This window comes from Ustilaginoidea virens, chromosome 1 (genome assembly GCF_000687475.1).
Source record: "Ustilaginoidea virens chromosome 1, complete sequence".
NCBI lineage: Eukaryota > Fungi > Ascomycota > Sordariomycetes > Hypocreales > Clavicipitaceae > Ustilaginoidea > Ustilaginoidea virens.
In genome coordinates this window covers 2,154,840-2,176,977 of record NC_057316.1, presented here as the reverse complement: position 1 = coordinate 2,176,977, position 22,138 = coordinate 2,154,840, and the positions used below count along the sequence as shown (strand labels likewise).

At 56.6% G+C, this 22,138-nt stretch overlaps 7 protein-coding genes across 7 annotated transcripts; 2 read left to right on the top strand and 5 right to left on the bottom strand.

The window, feature by feature from the left end:
• Positions 1–257: 257 nt before the first annotated feature.
• UV8b_00374 (uncharacterized protein) lies at positions 258–1,631 on the bottom strand (the record flags this gene model as incomplete). The annotated part of the gene is made up of 2 exons (XM_043137872.1): positions 258–342; positions 448–1,631. The coding sequence occupies 2 exons, from the start codon at positions 1,629–1,631 to the stop codon at positions 258–260; spliced, it is 1,269 nt and encodes a 422-aa protein (XP_042993806.1).
• A 1,937-nt stretch (positions 1,632–3,568) lies between these two features.
• UV8b_00373 (uncharacterized protein) lies at positions 3,569–4,186 on the bottom strand (the record flags this gene model as incomplete). The annotated part of the gene is made up of 2 exons (XM_043137871.1): positions 3,569–3,793; positions 3,926–4,186. The coding sequence occupies 2 exons, from the start codon at positions 4,184–4,186 to the stop codon at positions 3,569–3,571; spliced, it is 486 nt and encodes a 161-aa protein (XP_042993805.1).
• Positions 4,187–5,918: 1,732 nt separating this feature from the next.
• UV8b_00372 (uncharacterized protein) lies at positions 5,919–10,202 on the top strand (the record flags this gene model as incomplete). The annotated part of the gene is made up of 3 exons (XM_043137870.1): positions 5,919–6,953; positions 7,064–8,325; positions 8,459–10,202. The coding sequence occupies 3 exons, from the start codon at positions 5,919–5,921 to the stop codon at positions 10,200–10,202; spliced, it is 4,041 nt and encodes a 1,346-aa protein (XP_042993804.1).
• Positions 10,203–11,993: 1,791 nt separating this feature from the next.
• On the bottom strand, positions 11,994–12,368 carry UV8b_00371 (uncharacterized protein; the record flags this gene model as incomplete). The annotated part of the gene is made up of 1 exon (XM_043137869.1): positions 11,994–12,368. One exon carries the CDS (start codon positions 12,366–12,368, stop codon positions 11,994–11,996), a length of 375 nt encoding a protein of 124 aa, XP_042993803.1.
• Positions 12,369–12,688: 320 nt separating this feature from the next.
• Positions 12,689–13,968, top strand: UV8b_00370 (uncharacterized protein; the record flags this gene model as incomplete). The annotated part of the gene is made up of 4 exons (XM_043137868.1): positions 12,689–12,790; positions 12,865–13,474; positions 13,621–13,838; positions 13,942–13,968. The coding sequence occupies 4 exons, from the start codon at positions 12,689–12,691 to the stop codon at positions 13,966–13,968; spliced, it is 957 nt and encodes a 318-aa protein (XP_042993802.1).
• A 1,162-nt stretch (positions 13,969–15,130) lies between these two features.
• On the bottom strand, positions 15,131–16,957 carry UV8b_00369 (uncharacterized protein; the record flags this gene model as incomplete). The annotated part of the gene is made up of 2 exons (XM_043137867.1): positions 15,131–16,070; positions 16,143–16,957. The coding sequence occupies 2 exons, from the start codon at positions 16,955–16,957 to the stop codon at positions 15,131–15,133; spliced, it is 1,755 nt and encodes a 584-aa protein (XP_042993801.1).
• A 4,232-nt stretch (positions 16,958–21,189) lies between these two features.
• UV8b_00368 (uncharacterized protein) lies at positions 21,190–22,098 on the bottom strand (the record flags this gene model as incomplete). The annotated part of the gene is made up of 1 exon (XM_043137866.1): positions 21,190–22,098. The coding sequence occupies one exon, from the start codon at positions 22,096–22,098 to the stop codon at positions 21,190–21,192; it is 909 nt and encodes a 302-aa protein (XP_042993800.1).
• Positions 22,099–22,138: the final 40 nt, after the last annotated feature.

The window sequence follows — 22,138 nt, the reverse complement described above, 5'->3', positions numbered from 1 at the left end:
TTCGGTTAAAACATAATTTTATTGAAAACGCTGTACGTGGTTGCAAATGGACATTGAATACGGTAGCTGCAAACGTCGTGTCGCTTCATCATCAATACAAGACAGGCCGCTTGCATAAGGCTCACAACGCAATTAAAGCTCGATAAACTAATAGTACATGGGGCTTGACCAATCGTCGCATTTTCTTCCTCAGTTTCTCTCATCTGCTACCCTTGCATCATGCTGCGCCGCTTCCCCCAATCGTGAATCTTGCTCAATTACCGTGAAGGCTCGCCAACATGTTCTCGCAACACGGAAGGAGGAACCTGCGCAGCATCTGTAGGGTCTTTATTTCCCAAGTAACTAAAAAGAATCGGGCCATCAGCAACTGTCAAGCTCGCGCGTAAAAATTCATCAACAAGGAACACCAAGTGTGGGCGCTGGCCGCAAACTTATGATTGAGCGTACGTCTTGTCGCCGCCAACGGTCTTGCTGCCGTCTAGATCACTGTCGACGCGGGGATCCATCTTGTTCAAGATGTCTGATTTGTGAGGACCTGCGGTGTTGGGGGCAGGGCCAGGTCCAGAGCCGGCGGTGTGCGTAAGGTTGCTGTGAGTTCCGTGAGTCGCGTGAGTGGCATGAGTGCCGTGAGTGTCGTGAGTGCCGTGAGTGCCGTGAGTGCCGTGAGTGCCAGTAGTAGCGGTACCAGATGGGTTAGCTCCAAGGTTTCTGCTGTAGTCACGGTCGGAATCAACACGAGGGTCGGCCTTGTTTGCCAAGTTGGAGCTGTGAGGGCCATCTGTGCGGGTAGCTGGACCATCAAACCCCCGATTGGCGCCCGCGGTGGAACCATAGTCAGCAGTCCCGATGAGACTAGGATGAGCGCCAGTGTGGGTGCCAGTCGTGGCAGTACCTTGGGGATTGGCACCCAGGTTACGGCTGTGGTCACGGTCCGAGTCGACGCGAGGATCGAGCTTGTTGGCCAGGTTGGAGCTGTGCGGGCCGTCGGTGCGAGTAGCGGGACCGTTTCGGCCAGCATCACCAACGACTCCGCCAGCGCCAAAACCAGCACCGGTTGTAGAAGTGTGATGGTGAGAGGAATGGGCACCGTGGGTGGCATGGGTGCCGCCCAGGCCGGTGCCGGTGCCGGTAGTGGCGTCTCCGCGGGGATTCAATCCCATGTTGCTGCTGTGGTCGCGGTCAGAATCAACCCGGGGATCAGCCTTGTTGGCCAAGTTGGAGCTGTGAGGACCGTCGGTGCGAGTAGCGGGACCGTGTCGGCCAGCGTCACCGGCGCCATAACCAGCACCAGCACCAGCACCAACACCAGCACCGGTTGTGGAAGTGGTGTAGTTGGCACCACGGGCGCCGGTGGTGGCATCACCGTGGGGGTTCAATCCCATGTTCTTGCTGTGATCGCGGTCGGAGTCCACGCGAGGATCAAGCTTGTTGGCGACGTTGGAGCTGTGGGGACCATCAGTGCGAGTGGCAGGGCCGTCGGTGCCACGGTTCGCACCACCAAGGCCGTCATAGCGAGGCTCGGCAGCAGTGTGAGAGGTGTGATGTGTAGAGTGCGTGCCGGTGGTGCTTGTCGTTGTTTTGTCCTTGTCCGAGTGGAGGGCCTCTTTGACCTTGTTCACGAGGGAAGACATGATGAAGACGTTGGGAGGTTTCAGCTAATAGGTTTGTTGGGTGGATATTGAGGGCTTGAGACGACACAAAAGTCGCAGAGTTTTCTGAGTCCAGGCAAAGATGAATTGACTTGGTGAAGTTGTAGATAGGCTGGACGAAGACGTATGGACGGCAGGGTGGCAAGGTTTAAATAGCTGATGGTGAAGGTCCTGTCTGCGAAATCAAGATAGTTCCCAGCATGCGCAAAGATCGGACATGGAGTGATGCAATCAGTAATCAGGGAGCATCCCAAGGGTCTCTGCATGTCCACCTCGGTCGATGAATTTCGTCATAAGGGCCCACGCCGTCCCCCAGCCAGCAATCGTCATGGCTTGACCGAGCTTTTTGGCTGATACATGACGACGATTCGTGGCGGAAGAGAACTCACGTGCGTTCCCGCTGCCAGGCTCGGATGGCGCGTCTGGCTTTCATTGGGTTATCCCTCTGTGCTCTGCGTGGATGACAGCCTTACCTCACCATGTATCACCGGGGGCCGGAAAGTGCACAAAGGTTGGCACGGCCAAAACAGACTTGGTGGTGGGCGTCATAACAGCCCTCTGGTGACGTTGAGCCACGTCGGGCAGCCGAGCAAAAGCCAGTGGCATGCGATGCTTCGATCGGACAATTGGCTCCGTCAGCCATCGCAAAGCTTGGTATGGGCGTTGCATGCAAAGGCAAAGGTGGAGAGCATGTTTCCGGAAATGCACCAAAATCAAGCTTTTGCTGTTCAGGAGGATCCCGATGGACCAAGTTTCTCCAGAAGAAAGTGGCTCCCGCCGTCAAAGGGACAGGGGGGGAATGAGCCATGTTCTTGTCCACAGTGCATCGTGCATCGCGGATGACGCATACAACCTTGAGGCAGTTGGACCAAACAAGAAAGGGCGAAAACGTGGCGGTGCAGTGAAACCTGGGGTCAAGGCAGGTGCGACTGACTGCTGTCTTTTCTGCTGTCTTTCTCTGCTCTTCAACAAGTACCTAGGTACCTACCGGGGTAAATACTGCTACCAGGTACCTACCTTAGGTACCTGCCTGCCTACAACGTAACAGCACGAGCGCCATAATCATCAGCTGCGGTACAGTGGTATCCGTGTTTACGGATCCGTCCAGTCCAGTCATCGAGATGATTTCCCTCGGACTGCTTTGAGCAATCGCCATGTCATTGTAGGATCAGCAGCTGGGGGCAATCGGGGTTGTCTTGCTCAATCCCATGTCTTTTGCTTGTACGCGTACGGAGTACATGACTAATACAAATACAAATCCCACCACCGACCAACCCCACACGCGTGTCGATGGAATGGGGAATTGGGGAAATGACGGCATGCAGCGCAACGCCTTCCTTGGAAGTAGCAGGCCCCGTGTCGCCCCGCCCCGCTTCTTTATCTCAGTCTCGTCACCTTTCTGCCCCGTCAATGGGTGCAACGCGGCGTGGTTTCCTTGGCTGTCTTGCCGTCTGTCTGCGTCGGTGACGAAACGAATGAAGCTTGGCAGCCTTCTTGTGGGGTTATGCTGCTGACTACAATTCATCCCTTTCACGGCCCCCATAACGGGTTTGCATACAGGCACATGGCTCGTGCAAAGGCTCTCTTCGTTTCTTTACGCTTTGTAAAATTCATTTCTCGATTAATGACGCAAGCATTAGGGCATGTGGTTGTTTGGAAAACATAACGAGGAGAGTGACCCTGGCCGAACCAGCGCACTAGGGGTATCGCGAAGCCAGTCTTGAAGCTTTTTTTGTGTCTGCAGAGACGTCCAAAGGGCAACATCCATCCAATAACAATAGAGATTAGGAGAGGGAGAACATGGGCATCTTCAACATGGAAATGGAAAATTGGCGGCACCAAAACTGGTAGCCCGCCTGTCTCGCGTGTCCATGTCCATCTTATTTGCAGAAGAAGCCCGCCAAGTCAAAAGTCAACGTTTAAACGCGGCTTCGGCGGAACCAGTGGCGTCCATGGTGCGCATCGGCATCGGCGGCGCGGCGCTCATGGCTGCGCACCCAGAAAATGCCAATCAGGGCAGAAGCGAGCCATAGAACTGCTGAGAGAAAGGAGAAGGCCAGATCGGCCTTGAATTTGCCGCACTGGTCGCCACGTGGAGAAACATTGTCCCAGTCGAAAAGAGCGCCACAGGAAGAACCGAGCAACTGCGTCGGTGGTTAGCCTCTCACGTCTTGCAAAAACGGGGGAGGGATTCAACCCCACAGCCGAAGGGAAAGGCTGCCAGGCACCAAGGGTGTACTCGTAAAATCCCCAAGGTAGAAGAGAATGCCACTTACATTGGCAAGCAGGCCGAAAGCCACCCACCACAAGATGCTGACGAAAATGTCCACTGGCCAATGGACAAACGTTCCTGAAAAGGGAACCAGCCAAACCACCGCTAGCACGATGGATAAGGCAGCCACTACTTCGGTGTAGATAAATCTGCCATGAGCCCAGTGCGAGTGGTGGAGATAGTGGCCAGTCACGCCGGCCACGATGGAGGCGAAAACAAGCTCGGCTGTCCGCAAAAGCAGGCTAACAAGTCGGTTCAAGGCCATTGTCGTCGCTTTTTTGGGGCAAAGAGGCCACAAGAATAGTCTACCAGGGGGGGGGGGGGGGAGGATCGTCTGCTCAAAGGTGTGATTGTAAAGGACGAGTTTCAACGGGCCTTCAAGTTTGCACTCCTTTGCCGAGATGGGAGTGCAGACGCAAAGCGGAAAAAGGCTGGCCTTTATCTGAAAATTCCCGTCATCAAACCACAAGACGTTTCTATGACGCAGCTTGACAGCATCAACACACCGACATGTCGACTTGCCGACTTGCCGACATGGGTCTGGCTGGCCAAGGAACTCGCCCAACTTGATGCAGCCCCCCCGCAGCGAGAGAGGAGCAGAAACCTTGGGCCTCTTGCTTTTCACGGAGGCTGGGCCCGAGCGGCGAGTACTGACGAAGCAAAGGTGCGTGGCACCACGTGGGTCGACATTGTGCGGATAGACCAGGTCGTGAATGAGGTCATTCCAGAGCAGAAGGGTGGTGTAAGTCCGTGTGAGTCCGTGTGACCAGACTCTTTTTCCCAAACTGCAGAACAAGGTCGTCGTCAACCTCGATCACGATGCAGCGGGAAGCGGGGGGCCACCGACCAGCCACCGACCAGCCACCGACCAGCCACCGACCAAGTCATCATACCATTGGTGGGGCGGGTTATAATTAACCTAGAGCATCAAGCCACTTTCCGTCCCCCCTCCCTGCAGTTCACTTACCAATCAATGTCGCTGTTTCCGTAGTGGGTCTTGATTCATATTCGCAATGGCAACAACCCAACCACGGCATTGGCTGTGTGCGAAGGAAAAGGGCCATGCCGCACACATCTGCCGATTGCTAGATGCGTACGGAACATGGAACATGAGCCTGCTGACCTCGCACCTGCCGGTCGGTAAGTTTGGGTCAAACGCATGCAGAGTCGGCCCCACGGACCGTTCAAGTCATTGACCCACCCGCAACGTGAAAAAAAAAAAAAAAAAAAGAGGCTTTAGATCAAACGAACAGGGGAATTTTGGCCGTGACAGATCCCATGAGTCTTTCCTATAGGCATTGACGGCAGGTGCGAGCAATCGTCTTGGTTCAGATTGATTCTTTTCCGGGACTAGGAGAGATCAAACGACTTACGGGGCATGAAGCCGTCCTTTCAGCCAGACACGATGCGATACGGTGCGATGCGATACGCAAGGGTAGAAACCAAGTCATGATGGACGTCTTGCCGCAACCTGCCTGTTGAAGATGCATAATAAACCGTCTGGTCAGCTGCTGGCACGTGCCAGCAAAATATGTAGGGTCAATGCTTCTTCCCATCGTATGTATGTAGTTGGCGACGGCTCTGGGGCTGGGTTTGCGGCTGGGGCTTCCCTTCTCCCTTCTCCTGGGGCTGCCTGCAGTGCGTGTGGCGGGGCTTGTACTGTAGCGGGGTTGATCGGCCGAATGCCTCAATGTTTGTTGGCAGATGATGGTTCCATCACCGACTACCCCGCCGAGGCTGGATGCCACCACCACCAACCACCACCACCACCGCCACCACTTGTTTGGTTCGGCTGACGGTGCCTGAGCATCGGCCTTCATCACGACTTGCCATGAGCCGGCCCGCCAGTCTTGTTTGCGCTCCTGCCAAGGTCGAATAAAATAAGCCCGGACAGCCAGAGGTCATGCCATGTACAGCCTGCATTGCGAGCCTTTGACCATCCTCCAAGCGACCAGCCGTCTCGTTGCCCTGCAATCTTCAAGAGTCCCTCGCTCGTCATGGACGGCGCTGGCAAGGCGCGCCGCGTGCGCATCGCCATCGACCGAGGCGGCACCTTCACCGACTGCGTGGGAGAGAGGGACGGCGAGCAAATCATCATCAAGCTCCTATCCGAAGACCCGGCAAACTACCAGGACGCTCCGCTCGAGGGCATCCGGCGCATCATGAGCCATTTCCTCGGGCACGACATCCCGCGGGGCGACGCCCTGGACACGTCCGACATCGAGTCCATTCGCATGGGCACCACCGTCGCCACAAACGCCTTGCTGGAGCGCAAGGGAGAAAAGATTGCCCTGGTTGTCACCCAGGGCTTCAAGGATTGCCTCGTCATCGGCAACCAGTCCCGGCCGAGCATCTTTGACCTGGCCATCAGGAAGCCCGACGTGCTGTACGAGCACGTCGTCGAGATTGACGAGCGCGTCACCTTGGAGGATTACACCGAGGATCCCGGGCGGACCGTCACGGAAGCAGATGCCCAGGTCGGCACCGAGGGAGCCCGGGATCGGACCCTGGTGCGAGGCACTTCTGGCGAGGCGGTCCGCATTCTGCAGAGGCCAAACGACGACCACGTCAGACGGAAGCTTCGAGAGGTGTACGACCGCGGAATCCGCAGCGTGGCAGTCTGCCTGATGCACGGGTACACCTTTCCCGATCACGAGGCGCAGGTTGGCCGCGTTGCCGAGGAGATTGGATTCACCCATATTTCCTTGAGCCATCAGCTCATGCCCATGGTTAAACTGGTCCCTAGAGCCACCTCTGTCTGCGCGGATGCCTACCTGACACCGGCCATCCGGCGATACATTGACGGCTTCCAGCAAGGATTCCGAGGAGGACTTGGCACGCAGAGTGTAAAGGATGAACAAGGGCCAAAGGGAGCGCGATGCGAGTTCATGCAAAGCGACGGCGGCCTGGTAGATGTAGACAAGTTTACCGGGCTCAAAGCCATTCTTTCCGGGCCTGCTGGAGGCGTCGTCGGCTACGCCATCACCTCATACGACGCAGAGACCAAGATTCCTGTAATAGGATTCGACATGGTATGGTCACAAATCTATCCCCTCCCGCTTTTCCCAGAGCCCTTCGCCCAGAATGTCCCCAAAGCAAGTTTTTTGCTCCTTTCCACCCCCCTTAACCTCTGTTGTTTCAGGGCGGTACTAGCACAGACGTGTCCCGTTACGGCGAGGGTCGTTACGAGCACGTATTCGAGACTACCACGGCCGGAGTCACCATCCAATCGCCACAGCTTGATATCAACACTGTTGCCGCTGGCGGCGGCTCCAGACTCTTCTTTCGCAACGGTCTCTTCGTAGTCGGACCCGAGTCTGCCGGTGCCCATCCCGGGCCTGCCTGTTATCGCAAGGGAGGCCCTGCTACCGTCACGGACGCCAACTTGCACCTCGGTCGACTGCTGCCCGAGTTCTTCCCCAAAATATTTGGCGAGGACGAGGACGAGGGCCTGGATCCAGAGGCAAGCAGAAAGGTGCTCCAGGAGCTGACAGACGAGGTGAACCGCGAGACGGGCCAGAATCTAAGCACCGACGAGGTGGCGTACGGATTTCTGACTGTCGCAAACGAGACCATGACGCGGCCGATCCGATCCATCACGGAAGCAAAAGGCCACGACTCGTCCAAGCATCGCCTCGCTACGTTTGGAGGCGCCGGTGGCCAGCATGCTGTTGCTATTGCGGATTCTCTCGGCATCAGCCAGATCCTTGTTCACCGTTATTCTTCCGTCCTCTCCGCCTACGGAATGGCCTTGGCCGACGTCGTCGACGAGCGCCAAGAACCCGACTCGACCGTTTGGAAAGACGGCGGCGACGCTGTCAGCCACCTGCAGAGCAAGATGGAGAAGCTGAAGGAGAGGTCGCGCGAGGCGCTGAGGGCTCAGGGGTTCGATGGCCAGGAGATTGTGTTTGAGGAGTACCTCAACATGCGATACCGGGGCACCGAGTCTGCGCTCATGATTATCAAGCCCACCGACGCAGAAACCAGGGACCACTTTGGCGGCAAGGACTGGCAGTTTGGCCAAGCATTCATCAAGCACCATCGCTACGAGTTTGGCTTCACCTTGGACGACCGGGATATAATAGTCGACGACGTGCGTGTTCGTGGCATCGGAAAGAGCTTCCGACACAAGGAGAAGACTGTGGATCAGCAACTCAGGACGATCAACCGTCACGCCGTCGCCGATGATAAAGAGCACGGCACCAAACATGTGTACTTTGAGGGTGGAAGACAGCAAACACCCGTGTACAAGTTGGATAATCTCGAAGTCGGTGCCGTCATCAAAGGCCCCGCAATGCTGGCTGACGGCACCCAGACCATCGTTGTGCCTCCCAAGACGGTTGCCCTCATGACTGAAACCCATGTTGTACTGGACAGCCGGAAAGAAGAGGAGAAGCAAGATTTGTGAGTTGTTTTGCCCTGTTCTAAACTTTGCGCGGAGAGACAGAGAGAGAGAGAGAGAGAGAGAGAGAGAGAGAGAGAGAGAGAAGAGAGGGCATCTGTGCCTGGCTTGCTAACGCCCCCTTCCCGTTGGCAGACATGACCAGATTAGCGCAGACGGCAAAGTTGACCCCATCATGCTGAGCATTTTCGGGCACAGGTTCATGGCCATTGCCGAGCAGATGGGCCGCGCTCTTCAAAAGACGAGCGTCAGCACCAACGTCAAGGAGCGGCTCGACTTCTCGTGCGCCATCTTCGACGCCACCGGCGGACTGGTGGCCAATGCCCCCCATCTGCCCGTTCACCTCGGGTCCATGTCGACGTGCGTCCGCCGCCAAGCGGAGATTTGGAAAGGACGGCTCGAAAAGGGAGACGTCATCATCACCAACCACCCCTCCCACGGCGGCACCCACCTGCCGGACGTGACGCTAATCATGCCCGCATTCGACGACAAGGGCGACAAGATTCTGTTTTACGCCGCGTCTCGCGCGCACCACGCCGACATTGGCGGCATCACGGCCGGCAGCATGCCCCCGCACTCCCGAGACCTGTACCAGGAAGGGGCGGCCATTGTGAGCGAGAAGCTGGTCAGCGGCGGCAGGTTCGACGAGGAGCGCGTCGTCGAGCTGTTTTACCACGCGCCCGCCAGGAACCCGGGCTGCAGCGGCACGCGCACCCTTGCCGACAACGTCAACGACCTGCGGGCCCAGGTGTCGGCAAACCAAAGGGGCATCTCGCTCATCGAAGCCCTCATCCGGGAGTACGGCGAGGCGACGGTGCAGTTCTACATGGTGAGCATCCAGGAGAACGCCGAGCTGTGCGTGCGCAACCTCCTCAGGGACGTGCACAGGCGCTTCGGCGGCAGGGCCCTCGAGGCAGTCGACTTCATGGACGACGGCACGCCAATCAGGCTCAAGATCACCATCGACCCGGAGCGAGGCAGCGCCGAGTTCGACTTTGGCGGCACCGGCCCCCAGGTGTACGGCAACGTCAACGCCCCGCAGGCCATCACCTACAGCGCCATCATCTACTGCCTCCGGTGCCTCGTGTCCGAGGACATACCCCTCAACCAGGGCTGCCTGCGGCCCGTGACGGTCAAGATCCCCCCCGGATCGATCCTGTCGCCCGCGCCGGGGGCGGCGGTCGTGGGCGGAAACGTCCTGACCAGCCAGCGCGTCACCGACGTCATCCTCAAGGCGTTTGAGGCCTGCGCCGCCAGCCAGGGCTGCTGCAACAACCTCACGTTCGGGTTCGGCGGCAACGTGTCCGGGGCCGAGGCCGTCAGGGGCTTCGGCTACTACGAGACGATTGCGGGCGGCAGCGGCGCCGGTCCCGAATGGGTCGGCACGTCGGGCGTGCACGTTCACATGACCAACACGCGGATAACGGACGCGGAGGTGTTTGAGCGGCGGTACCCCGTGCTGCTCCGGGAGTTCTCCATCCGGCGCGGCTCGGGCGGCGGCGGCCAGCACCGCGGAGGCGACGGCGTGGTGCGCGACGTGGAGTTCCGGATCCCCCTCGAGGTGTCGATTCTCAGCGAGAGGCGGGTCCACCGTCCGTACGGCTTGAGCGGCGGCCAGGACGGCGCGTGCGGGCTGAACCTCTGGGTCCGCAAGGTGGCCAGGGACGACGGCAGCGGCTACGACGAGCAGCGCATCAACCTGGGCGCCAAGAACAGTGCCGCCATGAAGCCCGGCGACCGCATCATCGTATGCACGCCCGGCGGCGGAGGCTGGGGGCCCCCGGGGCGGAAGAGCGTCGCCAAACAGGGCAGAGACCCCACGGAGAGCTGGAAGAAGGGCAGCGGCGCCGCCAGACAAGACGCAGCTCTGCAGGCATGAAGAAGCTGGGGGGGGAATTCCCCCCATAGCGCGGACGTTGCGTGGCCGAGGCCGCGGTACGCATTGCGGCCCTCCCCAGGGGGGTGCCGCAGAAGGGACCGGCGTGCCATGCCTCAGCAGCCCGTCGCCAGCCCTACAAGCTGGGGACATGCTGTCTGCCCGGTGTCGAGGGTCTTTGGGCGCCCACCCGTGCTGCTCGTGGCGATTGTGGGTTTGCGCTTGCAGGTTTTGGACGTGTGTGAAGCCTGCGTGGAAGCGATGCGTATGTAGATGTGCCGAGGATAGTCAAGGACAGCGCTGTTATACAAGCATTGCAGCTCTCGGCTCCCGGTGTAGTACGGTACAGTAGCAGACGTGTAGATTGCGCCCAAGGAACAGTGATTTTATAAAGCGCCTGGCCCTTCGCTCGGCAGTGCAGCAGTGCAGCTTCCAGCCCTTGGCTCCTAGTGTAGCCGTTATGCAGCCCAACTCTGAGCCCAGCCAGTCTAGCTCCACGTAGCCCGCCGCGATCGTCCGCTTGCTGCGCCTCTATCCTGGCTCGCTTCATCCAGCACGCCCAATCACAGCAACCGGGGAGTCGCTGCTACGCGCGGCTTTATTCTCTTTCCGGGTTGGTCGAGAAGCCACGAAACAAGACACCTTTGCGAGCAATAACGCTCGCTGGGCTTGCGTCGGAGCCGATTCCGCAACCGATCGTCCGTTCCGTCCGCCACGCCACGCCGCGCCGCGCCGCGCCGCGCTAGGGCAACTTGTCTCCCAGGCTGCCGTGTGGCAACTTCCTCAGAGCGTGAACCATGGTGCTCAGGCTTCGGGCAAGCTTGGATGCGAATCCTCGATTGGCGCTGGGTTGGGGCCGCCCGCCCGGAGCCCAGCAACGCGCCGGTTGGCGAAACTCTGTTTTGCGGGCAGATGGGACGAGAAGAGGGCACGCCACGGAAGAAAAGGCTGCCCTGCCCTGCTCGCCACGGGGTGCTGCGCAGTGGAACTTGGCTAGCTTGCCTCTGTCGCCCTGATGAATGACGAACGGGCGTGGGTACGCTCGGGGGAAGAATGCTTGCAGCGCCCTTGGATCAGCCATTTAGCCTAGCCTGGCTGGGGCGCCGCCCAGGCAGGGCTTGGGCTCGCGGTCTGGGGGTTGGCGTTGGCCGTTGTCTGTCATAAACGTCTCTCCAAGGCGTAGAAGCATGCAGAGGACGCCTGACGCCCGCTCCACTGGCGAAGAGGATGCAGATAAGCCCCGGGTGCGTGCGCCCACCCCCCCCCCCCCTTCCCCTTGCTGGTGGAATCCCACTTTATTAAACTTTCAAAGGGAAAACGCGCTCCATGGCGCCACGAGCGGTTTGTTCCCGTTGGAGTGGCTCTGGCTCCGTCCTAGGGCCACTTGGCCCAGCCATTGCCATTGCCCTTGACAAGTGAACAACAACAAGTCCACTTTGGCGCCCAGCCACTGCCGCGGAAATCGCAGACTCGATACTCCCTACGGAGTATCTCGCTGATTGCGGGAAAGCTCGGCGTCGTTCACCAGCCCAGGCAAGATTCCGGTCATGAACAAACGAGAAAGCCATCGGTTTTGGGCGCGACATTGGCCTGAGACCTCTGGGCCCTCTGGCCAAGCTGGCGCGCTCTCGTCACGAACGGAGGGGAAGCCCCACCAGTCCAGTCCAGTCCAGTTCGTGCTTCGTGCCGTTGTTCCTGGATATCTCACGCGTTCACCTTGACTGAGCTAGTTTGTTCAAAAGGTAATGTATGCCGGCCATCTCTGTGACGCGCTGTGTGGAAGCCCATGTCTGCTCACGCCAAAGGATTCAAACGAGGCAAGCTCGGGGCTGCATCTAGCTTCCCGCAGGCGGCTCTGCGTAAGCACCTGCTCATGGCCAGTTCCTGGTAGGCCGAGTCGCAGCCCTGACAGCGCAGCCAACCAGGCCAGGGCATTGCCAGCCCGCGTGGCGTGCGTGAGGTGGTAATGGTGGTGGTAGTGGTGACGGCGGCGGCGGTGGTGGTGTGCGTGTCTCGAGTGATTTCGTGTACATCCAAGAGATACGTATTTGCATCGAATTGGGGGGTTCTTTGCCTGCCTTCAGGCGTCTTCTCTGGTGGAGGGCCGCCGTCGTTTAGAGTCTCTCCGTCTCTGTGCCTCGTACCGCCTCGCCTGCGTTTATCGGTCATTGCTTGGGTTGTCCAGTTTCCTTCCTGCATCGCGGATGTAACATCAATGACGCCAAAGAACAACCGCTTCTTCTGCCCCCCTCCCCCACAGTTGGCATATATATACATATACATATACATGTATGTATATATATGTACTTATATATACACGCACATGTGCGCCGTCTTGTTCGGTGAGCCGGGGGGGTAAACAAGAAAAGTATTATCCCTCTCAACTCAGCATTCGACGTATGCAGGTTATCCAGGACGATCCTGACCAGAGGAGAGCCGCCACCAAGTGACTCTGGGCCCGCGGCGGCCAGCGGGTTGCACGAACCATGATGCGCATCGCCGTCGCAGGTGGAGGAGGACTCGGATACCTGCTGGCACTGCAACTCTCACAGGCGGCTAATGCATACAACGTCGTCGTTTTATCAAGATCCGTCGGGCTACCCCCTCTCCTCCCGCTCTCAATCCCAGGCGGCGGCTGAGCCACCATGTTGACGGCAAGCATTAGGCAAGACCCGAATTCGCCCAGCTCGATGTTCAGCTCCACGTCGTCGATTACGGTGACCACGACAGCCTGACGTTTGCCCTCCAGGGCGTCGACCTCGCCATATCGACCATCTCCGGGACCGAGCAAATCAACCTCATCAACGCCGCCGGGCGGGCTCGCGTCCGCGTTTTCGTGCCCTCCGAGTTCGAAGGCAGTTTGGCCAAGCGGCCGTCGCACCACGATCCCCTGGACCGCGGGTCTGTCCAGGCAATCAGTCTGCTGAAGCAATGGGAGAGCGCCTCGCGCATGAGATACACCGTCTTCGCATGCGGCATCTTCATGGAGCGATTCCACCCGTACGGGCTGGGCTATCTCAACATCGGCTATGGCAGCGGCGTGTCTCGTGTCGGCGACTTCCTCCTCGACATCAACGACTTCACTGCCGAGTACGCCGAGCACAACGCAAAAGGCCACCCCGTCCGAGTATGCTTGACCTCGGTGTACGATGTGGTGCGCTTCATCGTGGCAGCCATCGACCTCGGTCCGCGAAACTGGCCCCACGAATTCACCATGCGGGGGGACAGGATGCACGTTCGAGATGTTGTCGGAACCTGCAGTCGTATCAGGAACGGTAAGGCGCCGTCGCGGGGCCCGGACAACAGATTTCCCTTTGTCGGGTCTTCCCAACCCTGCATCGCCAGTTCCTTTCTTGCTTTCCCCCTCTTTCTTGCGGTGGAAAGAAAGACGAGTCCTTATCACTAACCGAAATTTGGTCAGTCGCTTTCCATCACCACATGAGGCAGCACACCGAGCTTCAAGCCTACCTGACCTATTATGCCCAAGCCGGGGACGCCGGCAGGGTTGCCTACTACCAGCGACTCCTCGCCACGACAAACGGGCGCTACGATTTCACCAAGGCATCGTTGAACGAAGCCCTTGAGAAAAACGGCCAGGGAGATTTCCAGCCCATGAGTCTGAGTCGCTGGCTCACTAATGTATGGCAATCATTATCAACTGGGACGTGATACACTGAGCGGGGATAAGTCGACAAGAGTAAACCCGACATTTCTCTTTTTTGCAGGCTAACTTGGGAGGAAGGAAAAGGATAAGGGAGAGGAAGACTAGTGTTTTCAAGATCTCTTGAATGACTGATGTCTTCTCCATCAACTGGGCGAGCGCAAAACGAAAAAAAAAAATGGTGGGGGGATTGCATGCAAGAGCAGCAGCATAGGGGCATTTGGCGACGGCGTTGGGATTTCTCGTGATACGGATCAACGGATAAGTTTCTTTTTCAAGGGGATACTGGATACCCATTTTGTTCCTATTTTCTTACGAATCGCTCTTCTCCACGGCGTATTTAGCTCGCTTGCCTGGCTGGGCGCAACGCAACAAGATCCGTAGGGCGGTTGCTCCTTGCGCTCTTATTAGTAGAATGACAAAGGAGCCCGGGTTTCACCGTCAAGGCCCAAGTGTCCAAGATTTAGATGATGAATTACCCAGTCCGCAGGGCTCTCCAAAGTTGGCCGGCATTTTGCGTCCATTCGTCATGTGTATTCAAGATTGGCGACGACCATGTAAACATGTGCCTGTCTCTTGCGTAGTCTCGAGGCGCTTGAAGACGCTTGTCAAAAGTTCCCACCCAAGGTAATGTGCGCTGTTGGCGGCCACTGCGCGTTGGGCAGGTCCGAAAAATTCGTAAAAGCCGTGTCCAACCCTTCTTGCATGTCAGTCGACGGCCGCAAATGTAGCAGTAGCCTTTTGCCCTTTGGACAATGAAACGCAGCCCGAAGAAGGGTTCCTGAAGGCCGTGTCAACCGGCCAGACCGAATTGAGGGTTCTGTCGTCTAATGGGTTGGTATTCGTCCATTCGATCAGTCAGCGCTCACGGAGCAAGAAGATCTGATTGCGACCTGCGCATAAGCGAGCCCAACGGCATGCGAGCTAATTCTCTGGCGGGTGATGCGAGAAATCGTTCTCATTCTCTCTTGCTTTGACTTGGAGCGGGTCTGCATCCTCAACTGCTTGCATTGTTGCTCCGACGACTTCCGCCATCAGAAATATCGGCTGTTGAACTTGATATGCTATTCTGTCATGGATAGCCCATAACTGACCTCCGTCGATGTTCCAGTCACTTTTCGGACGTCGTCTCTCCTCCCTCGCATGGCGATTTTTTGTGTTGAAGATGCTCTTTTGTATACTGTCCGTCTCAATCCCTCCCTCAATGGCCGCGTCTATAACAGATGATGGCATGCAAAAATGCATGCACAAGAGTCAGGGTTGTGCGTTTTCATGACCGTTCCTCTCCGTGAATCCCGGCAGGGACCTCTCCTTGGGGATCGAACTCATCTCCATACTCCGTCACTATCCACAAGCAAAATTGCTCCCACTCAACTTGCCATTCCTTCAGTCGCTGCGCCTTGACACCACTTCCTAAGCTTGCTTGACGGATGTCTCCAGCCCATTGTGCAGCATCTTGATCCTCAAAAGCGGCCCATCTAACGCTATTCTCGGCTAGGCTTCCCAAGCCAGCCAAGCCCAAGTTATCCCAGCCTTGAAGGGCTTGCCAGAAATCATGAGACATTCCAGCAGTATCCTGTCCCAGCATGGCAGGGTCGTCGTTGCAGAGGCAGCAAGCGACTCCGCGTGAAAGCAAAGCGGGCAAGGGGTGAGCCAGTACGGAGCCACAGAGGCGAAGGACTTCGTTCGAAATGGGGCACGACTCAACGAGTATTCGTTTCTCCTTGACCATGTCGATCAACAGCGGATGCTTGTACAAGCTGTACGCGTGGCCAATACGTCTGGTTCCAAGCAAGACTGCGTCAAATAAGTTGTTGTCGGTGCTATTTCCGTCGCCTAGGGTTTCTCCAGCGTGGAAAAAGAAGGGTATGTTGACCCCTTCCTGCGCACACTGCTTGCGGAACCAGAAGAGTTCCGGAAGAACATCTGCCAAAGGCTTTCCGAAATCTTCTGGCCCAACCAGGTCGTAGCCAGCGATGAGGTGGGGAAACTCCAGTTTCGTTGTGATGCAATGGTCCATGTTCTCGACCATGGGCCGAGTATCGATACTACGCAGAGTCGTCCAGATCAGGGTCAGGCCCCAGAAACCTTTGCCCTCGGGCGAGGCTTTGAACTTTGCGACTTCTTGCTCAATAACCTGGAACATGTGGCTGTAATCCTTCTCGGGCTCTTCCCTGCGGTCACGGCAGTAGTTCAACGGCCAAGTAAATCTATGCATAAGGAATGAGCATCTGCTGCAGTGTAACATGGAGACAAGAAGGGGGGCGCTTTGACTGTGTTACCTCAACTCTACCCACCGGACGCCATCCGAGTTCAACTGGTTCATGAGTCTTTGTAAGAAGGCGCGAAAGATGGGCTCATAGTGAATAATTGTGGCGACAACCATGAAGCATTTGGCAAACTTGTGCCAGATTGCGTCGATGCCATGGTGCTGCTCTTGACTGTCTACCACGGACAGGGTGCAGCGACTTTTCAGCCACTGAAGAAACCCTGGTTGACCCCCATCAGGAAACTCGCTGGCGACTTTTGTGAGAAGAAGAAAGGATTCTGGTTCGTAAGAATCGTCCCAGATTGATCCATCGGCTTTTTGCTTTGCTTTGTACCGAAAGCTCAGCGCCGCATTTTCCAAGGCGTCCTTGTTAGCGAGAGGACGGTCACTGGAGATGTGCATACCAGGCGATTTGAGGAGAAGGTCGAGCAAAAAGCCGAAATCTACCATGGCATCCATATGAGAATGCAACAGGCAGCCCTTGGGCATGCGACGCACAATCTTCCAAAGCTTTGTGCTTTCCATTCGGTCCTTGGCCATCATAAACATCATACCAGGAAATATGGACTGTCCGGTGGTCTGGGCTATGCGTTCCTCAACATCTGGCGTCCAAACCGTCTTTGACTCATGGCTACGGATGCGATCAACTATTTCGCATGCTCTCCTGGCGATCGGCGAGAGAGACTTTCTGAACGACGCGTCTGAGCGGGTAATTTTCTCTTGGGTGATAAGGTTTGCACGGCCGCTCAGATAGTGTTGAATGAAAGGATCCGTGGCCGAGGGGATGTCCTGGGAAATTTCATCCCACACTTCAGAAGGCATTGCCATTTCGGTAACAGGGAAGAGTTGGGGCCTGTATGCAATAATGAAGGCAAAGACGACGTGCCTTTGGTTTTGCGACTATTGCAACCAAGAACAATATGGGGGATGTAAATCTTGCAAAGTACAACGCGTACTGGCGACCTGGACGGACCAGTTGATCGATGGAACGAAACGATGGGAGGACAAGACGTCAATTTTGTTCGGTCACCAACGACGGAATGCTTCCACGCGTTTAGCAGGTTCTGAGATTCATAGCGTCGCCTTCTGGATCCGCTACGGCTTTGTCCGAGTATAGCCGTGCTAGAACAAAAGTCCTCGGTAATGTTTGACGAAACGAGCAGCCTGGCGGGGATTTGCCATTCGCACCGCACTTGATGTTGCGGGCGGGAGTGGGATTGTGGGTTTGGAACTTGTTATGCGCTTTTGCTAATGGCCTGCGAGAGGCCAGGAGACTCCACCTAGCGTGTAAGCGTGCCTACCTACCTTCAAATGTTGGTATGTTTCCTTCTACGGCTAGCGTCCCACCACCTGCCACCTGCCACCACCTGCCACCACCTGCCATTGACCACCTGCCATTGACCACCTGTACCACTAGTGGCTCCGAGACCCACGTTAAATCCACTCACTCCCAGCATCAATCAGCGCAACTTTCGGACTACTGGTGGTGGATATGCACTGTTTTCCGACCCGATGCCGAGTTGAAACAATCAAAGAGCGAGAGGAAGTTAGAGGTTGACGGCTAACCCGCTGTATCCAGCGACGGTATCGGTGGATAGGGACGTGAAGAGATCCATCAGGAATATTTGCCTTTGGAGTGGGAACAGATGGAGCACCTGGTTGGGGTACCAGGAAGGATGCAAATTCTGAACGCGACTTTTTTGAGAAAGAAAGAGACCAACGTGTGCGACCTATTGAATTTCTGTGCAATTCACCGGGAGGGACACAATGACGAAATTGGCCAGCTTTTCATCACCCAGTATCTCTCGTGTGATATGATTTCAAGCCGTTTGAAGCAAAGGTGAGGAGGCCCTACCACACAATGTGTGTGATAATTTTCCTTCCCAGCTAGCTGGTTACTGGAATCTCTCCTTTACCCATCATCATGACGAATCAAGCCTCCTCCAGTGAGGTACGAGTAAGGAACTCTTTGTCCTCGTCCCTGTCGACTTGATTCCACGCTACTGCTCGTAAAGGATCCCCCGCCAAGGCCTGCATGAACTTGACTCTTCACTGCCGCAAATGCTGCTGTGAAGGCCTGGGATGTAAGCAACGCCTTCTCGACATCACCAGCACCTGCGAGCCTTACTTCGAACATATTTCTCGTATCTATCGGGTCGAGGGCATTAATAAGCCCCACGAGCAAGCAAATCTGCGCCAACGAGCTTAAACCTTGCACTAGCTGGGGAGTGGTTCTCGGCTGCGTTGTTGACTTGTTGACCGTGATAGCGACCTCTGGCTCTGCAGTTCTTTACCAAAGGGGTCACCGTATGATTTTCATCACTATCGAGGCCAACTTCAACAGCTTCAGCGCTATGAGACTCCCTTGACGGCCGTGGGTTGGCGAATCTCGCCGCATGACTATCACCAGCCTTGATGATGAAATCGCCGCTGCCTTTTCCCCGCGAGTATCTCTCCAGTATCAAAGGTAACGTATCAAATGCAACAAGTTTATTCGTCAACAAAGGCTCTCCTCATCTCTTCTCTTGCGGTGATTGACTCGATGGCTTTGCTACTCATTGCAAACGCACCCGACTCTGTGCTATTTTTGACTCCCGCAGCTTCGAAAGCCGGTAAAATACCTCCCACGAGCGCTTAAATTTCCCTTCCTTCTTCTTCAACACCACCGACGTTGCGGGGAAGTGTTGCTGGAATATCGGGACGAATGATCGTAACACTACTTTTCGAATGCCTCGTTTTTGGTGATGAAGACGACCTTGGATCGTTGACTCGTGACGCAGCTGCCATAGTAGGAGCTGTTGCTCGTGGTTCCATCACTGTAAGGCGCAAACTGGCCCTCTGCTGGCTCTTGAGCGGCTAAGAGAGACATATGCGGCGGCCTGATCTCCATGGGCATACGACAAGCTGTCAAATACGAATTCCAATCATCAAAGATTTCGATTGGCATCCATGACTTTACAGCATCCCCCTCACGGAGGCGGTCAGATCATAAACCTCATTCACGAAAGTGGGGAGGCTGTGAGAAAAGAACCCTCAGCGGTACAAATACGCTATCACGTGAGGCTAGTTCTCCTTGTTGCGTAACGGGAATATAGAGGCTAAACAGGTTCAATCTACCTAGGTAGGCTTCTGGTGTTTGAGTTCGACGCCCTCGGACTTGATGTTCGAGACAGCCGGCCGATCTACAGTGGCCATGAAGTTCTCTCCTAGTCAGAGGGGCGTTGACTCAAACGCTAGAAGCCTAGACAGGATCTTTGACAATGCTGCAAAGCACCACATCTGCTGCAACCTCTATTCTCAGCGGGTATCGTGACTTCCCAGCTTGGGGCCGTAGGGGAGCAGGTCGTCGACATGAACGCCGATGAACGCTGCCTCATATTCAGGTTTCTTGAATCCAAACAATGGCTCGGTTCTCACTACGGTCACCCGTGCTCCATAACTTGTCCTTTCTCACAGGGGCTCGGTGTCTCGGTGGTCTCTACCGGGGTCTGATTCGGCGTGGCCTTGTCCATCTTTGAGCACTTTGAAAAGCGTTCCAAAGCATGGTTTGTTGTGAGGGCGCCGTGGCCCTCTTTGCCCCGTCTCGGATAGGAACCACCCCGAGAAAGAAGGTTGCAGGACCAAGGCCTTTCGTCCGGAATCCCATCACCAAGCGTGGGTGAAGGCACAAGCACGTGGCAGCGGACTAGCCCCCGTCGTCGTACACCGCGCGGACGAGTTAGACAAATGCACCCGGCTCAAACCCTTTGGCAAATTCACCTCTGGGCACTCGTCGATCGAGTTGACAGACTCAAGATAGGCAGTCCCACCGGCAAGAGCATCTAAACAGACCGCGCCAAAGAATCCTTCGGTGTACCCCAGCCCGACGGACGACTTGGGGGACACAAGTCATGAACCAAGTGCAAGAAGAGCCGCAATCCAATAGTCGTGTTGACAATACTGGCCAAGAATGCCCGACTCAATACGCAAGAAGACCCAAATCTGAATGGGCAAGGTACGTCACCAAAGACACAAGATCAAACGTGAGTGCCTCTTGGGGGACGAAGCCAGCGACGTCCGTGTCTAGACTTGACTCGCAATATGCCCATCAGGTCTCTTCAAGGTATGGCGCTCTCCCTGTTCTACCGCGTGCTAACCAAGGTTCAGCCACAGAAAGGAACGAGAAGCTTACTGTAACAGACGCCTGGACAAGATGCCGGGAAAACGAAAAGAGGCTGGGACTCCAGTACAAGGCTTGGTCTGGGAACAGCACGACCATCGTAAAGGGGCGCTTGTTGACTGTGCCTGCAAAGCTTAGCAAGACAGACAAAATCAGAACTGGGTCTTTGCAGATCTTGACTGCAGGCCCAAGGGAAAAGGAGCAAAGAGGCGATGCATTGGCGTCACCAAAGCCTAGCCAGCCATTAAAATCACCATCTAGGGTTGGAGGTTGGATCGAGCAACCGTGCATTCGGGCCATCATCAGCACAAATCGTTCCATCGTCCGTCTTTGCGTCTTGCAGCTCATCTCGCTTTCACCCGCAGCAAGAGAAACAGCCGTCAGTAACCCAGATACCGTCCGCAAGCTCAATCACCCACCAGGGAGTCATTTCCGCCATTTGTAGACACATGTTTCACGTCAGCCTACCTCTCTCCCTCTTTTCGATAAATGATTCCTTTTCTTTGTTCCCTACTTCGTTCGTGAATTCGTCCACGCAGACCGCCAAGTCCGCTGTTAAATGCAAGCTCTCCCGGTCCACCATTTCCCCGACGATATCAACGGCGATCTTTGCCCCATTCTTACGCTCTTCACCGCGCAATCTTCCCCTCCCCAATGCGTCGGCGTCGGTTGGCACGCTCCTCGCCACTTTCGTCCGTTCAGCTCTTGTTCCACTTGGTCACATGCAGCCCGCATCACAGCGGTACTTGCCTCCCCCGGCGCTTATCACTCTCCCCCCGAGCTGCAGGAACAAAAGACCCTGCTGGTGGCAGCGGGCAGGGAAGCAACTTCATTGGCATGGCGGAATGTCCCACCACGATGCGCAGCCAGCAGCCTTGGCCAGGGACCAATGGCCCATAAGTTACCAACCACTCAAGGGGAGCGAGCAAGTGACGACAACAACGAGTTGGTGACGAGAGCCGTCCCAGCTGCATGATATATATTGGCATCGGTAGATGATGCGACGAGCCTCCGTGGGAGGGAGCTCGTTGGAGGTTTCCCCTCTTAAGACTTGGCTCGGCGGCTCGCTTTGCTTTTCATTCTCGCTCTTGCCGCACATCTGTCTGCCCACGGCTTCTTTTGCAGCTGTGTAAAACAAGGACTGTGCCAAAAACACCCCGTGACGCGCCTCGTTCATGGAACGGCAGCAATCTCGTCTCGTCAAGACGGCTTCTTCCCAGTCATGATGCTCGGCCTGCTTGTCTCGCTGCTCCCCGCCACGGCGGGCATGGTCCTCGGCCGCGATGCCCCCGTCCCCCCCGGCGCATGCTGCTTTGCTCTGCTTGACGTCTCCTCCGGCCAGGCGGTCCAGCAGCGGCCGGGCGGTGGATATCTTACCCTGGGCGCCGGCGACCCCGACGGCTGGTACTGCATCGACCTGGCGGATTCCAAGCACGTCCTGCGGGACGCCTTCGACAACGCCTGCTTCGTCAACTCCGACCAGCAGCTGCAATGCCTCGATCCTACGCCTGGCTTCGACGCGTGGAGTCTGCAGCACGGCGGTGGGGATGCTCTGCTCGCCGTGAACGGGGGCACCGGCTTTTCCGCATGTCGCTCCAGCGCCGGCAGGGGGGTTTACGCGCGGGTCAAGGCGGGCGAGTCGGGGTGCCAGGGGATCAGGCTCAAGGCGCGGGGGTTGCGGGGGACATGCCAGGATTTCCGGGGTTGATGATGAAAAATACGGGCTGCAACTGCACGGGGATTGTGCCGAGGAAACACTTTGCTTCGTCACCTGGTCATCGTCGTCGTCGTCGTCGTCGTCTTGCTCCATTGCGAACCATGCTGGCTGGCTATTGGTTTAATATAACCCC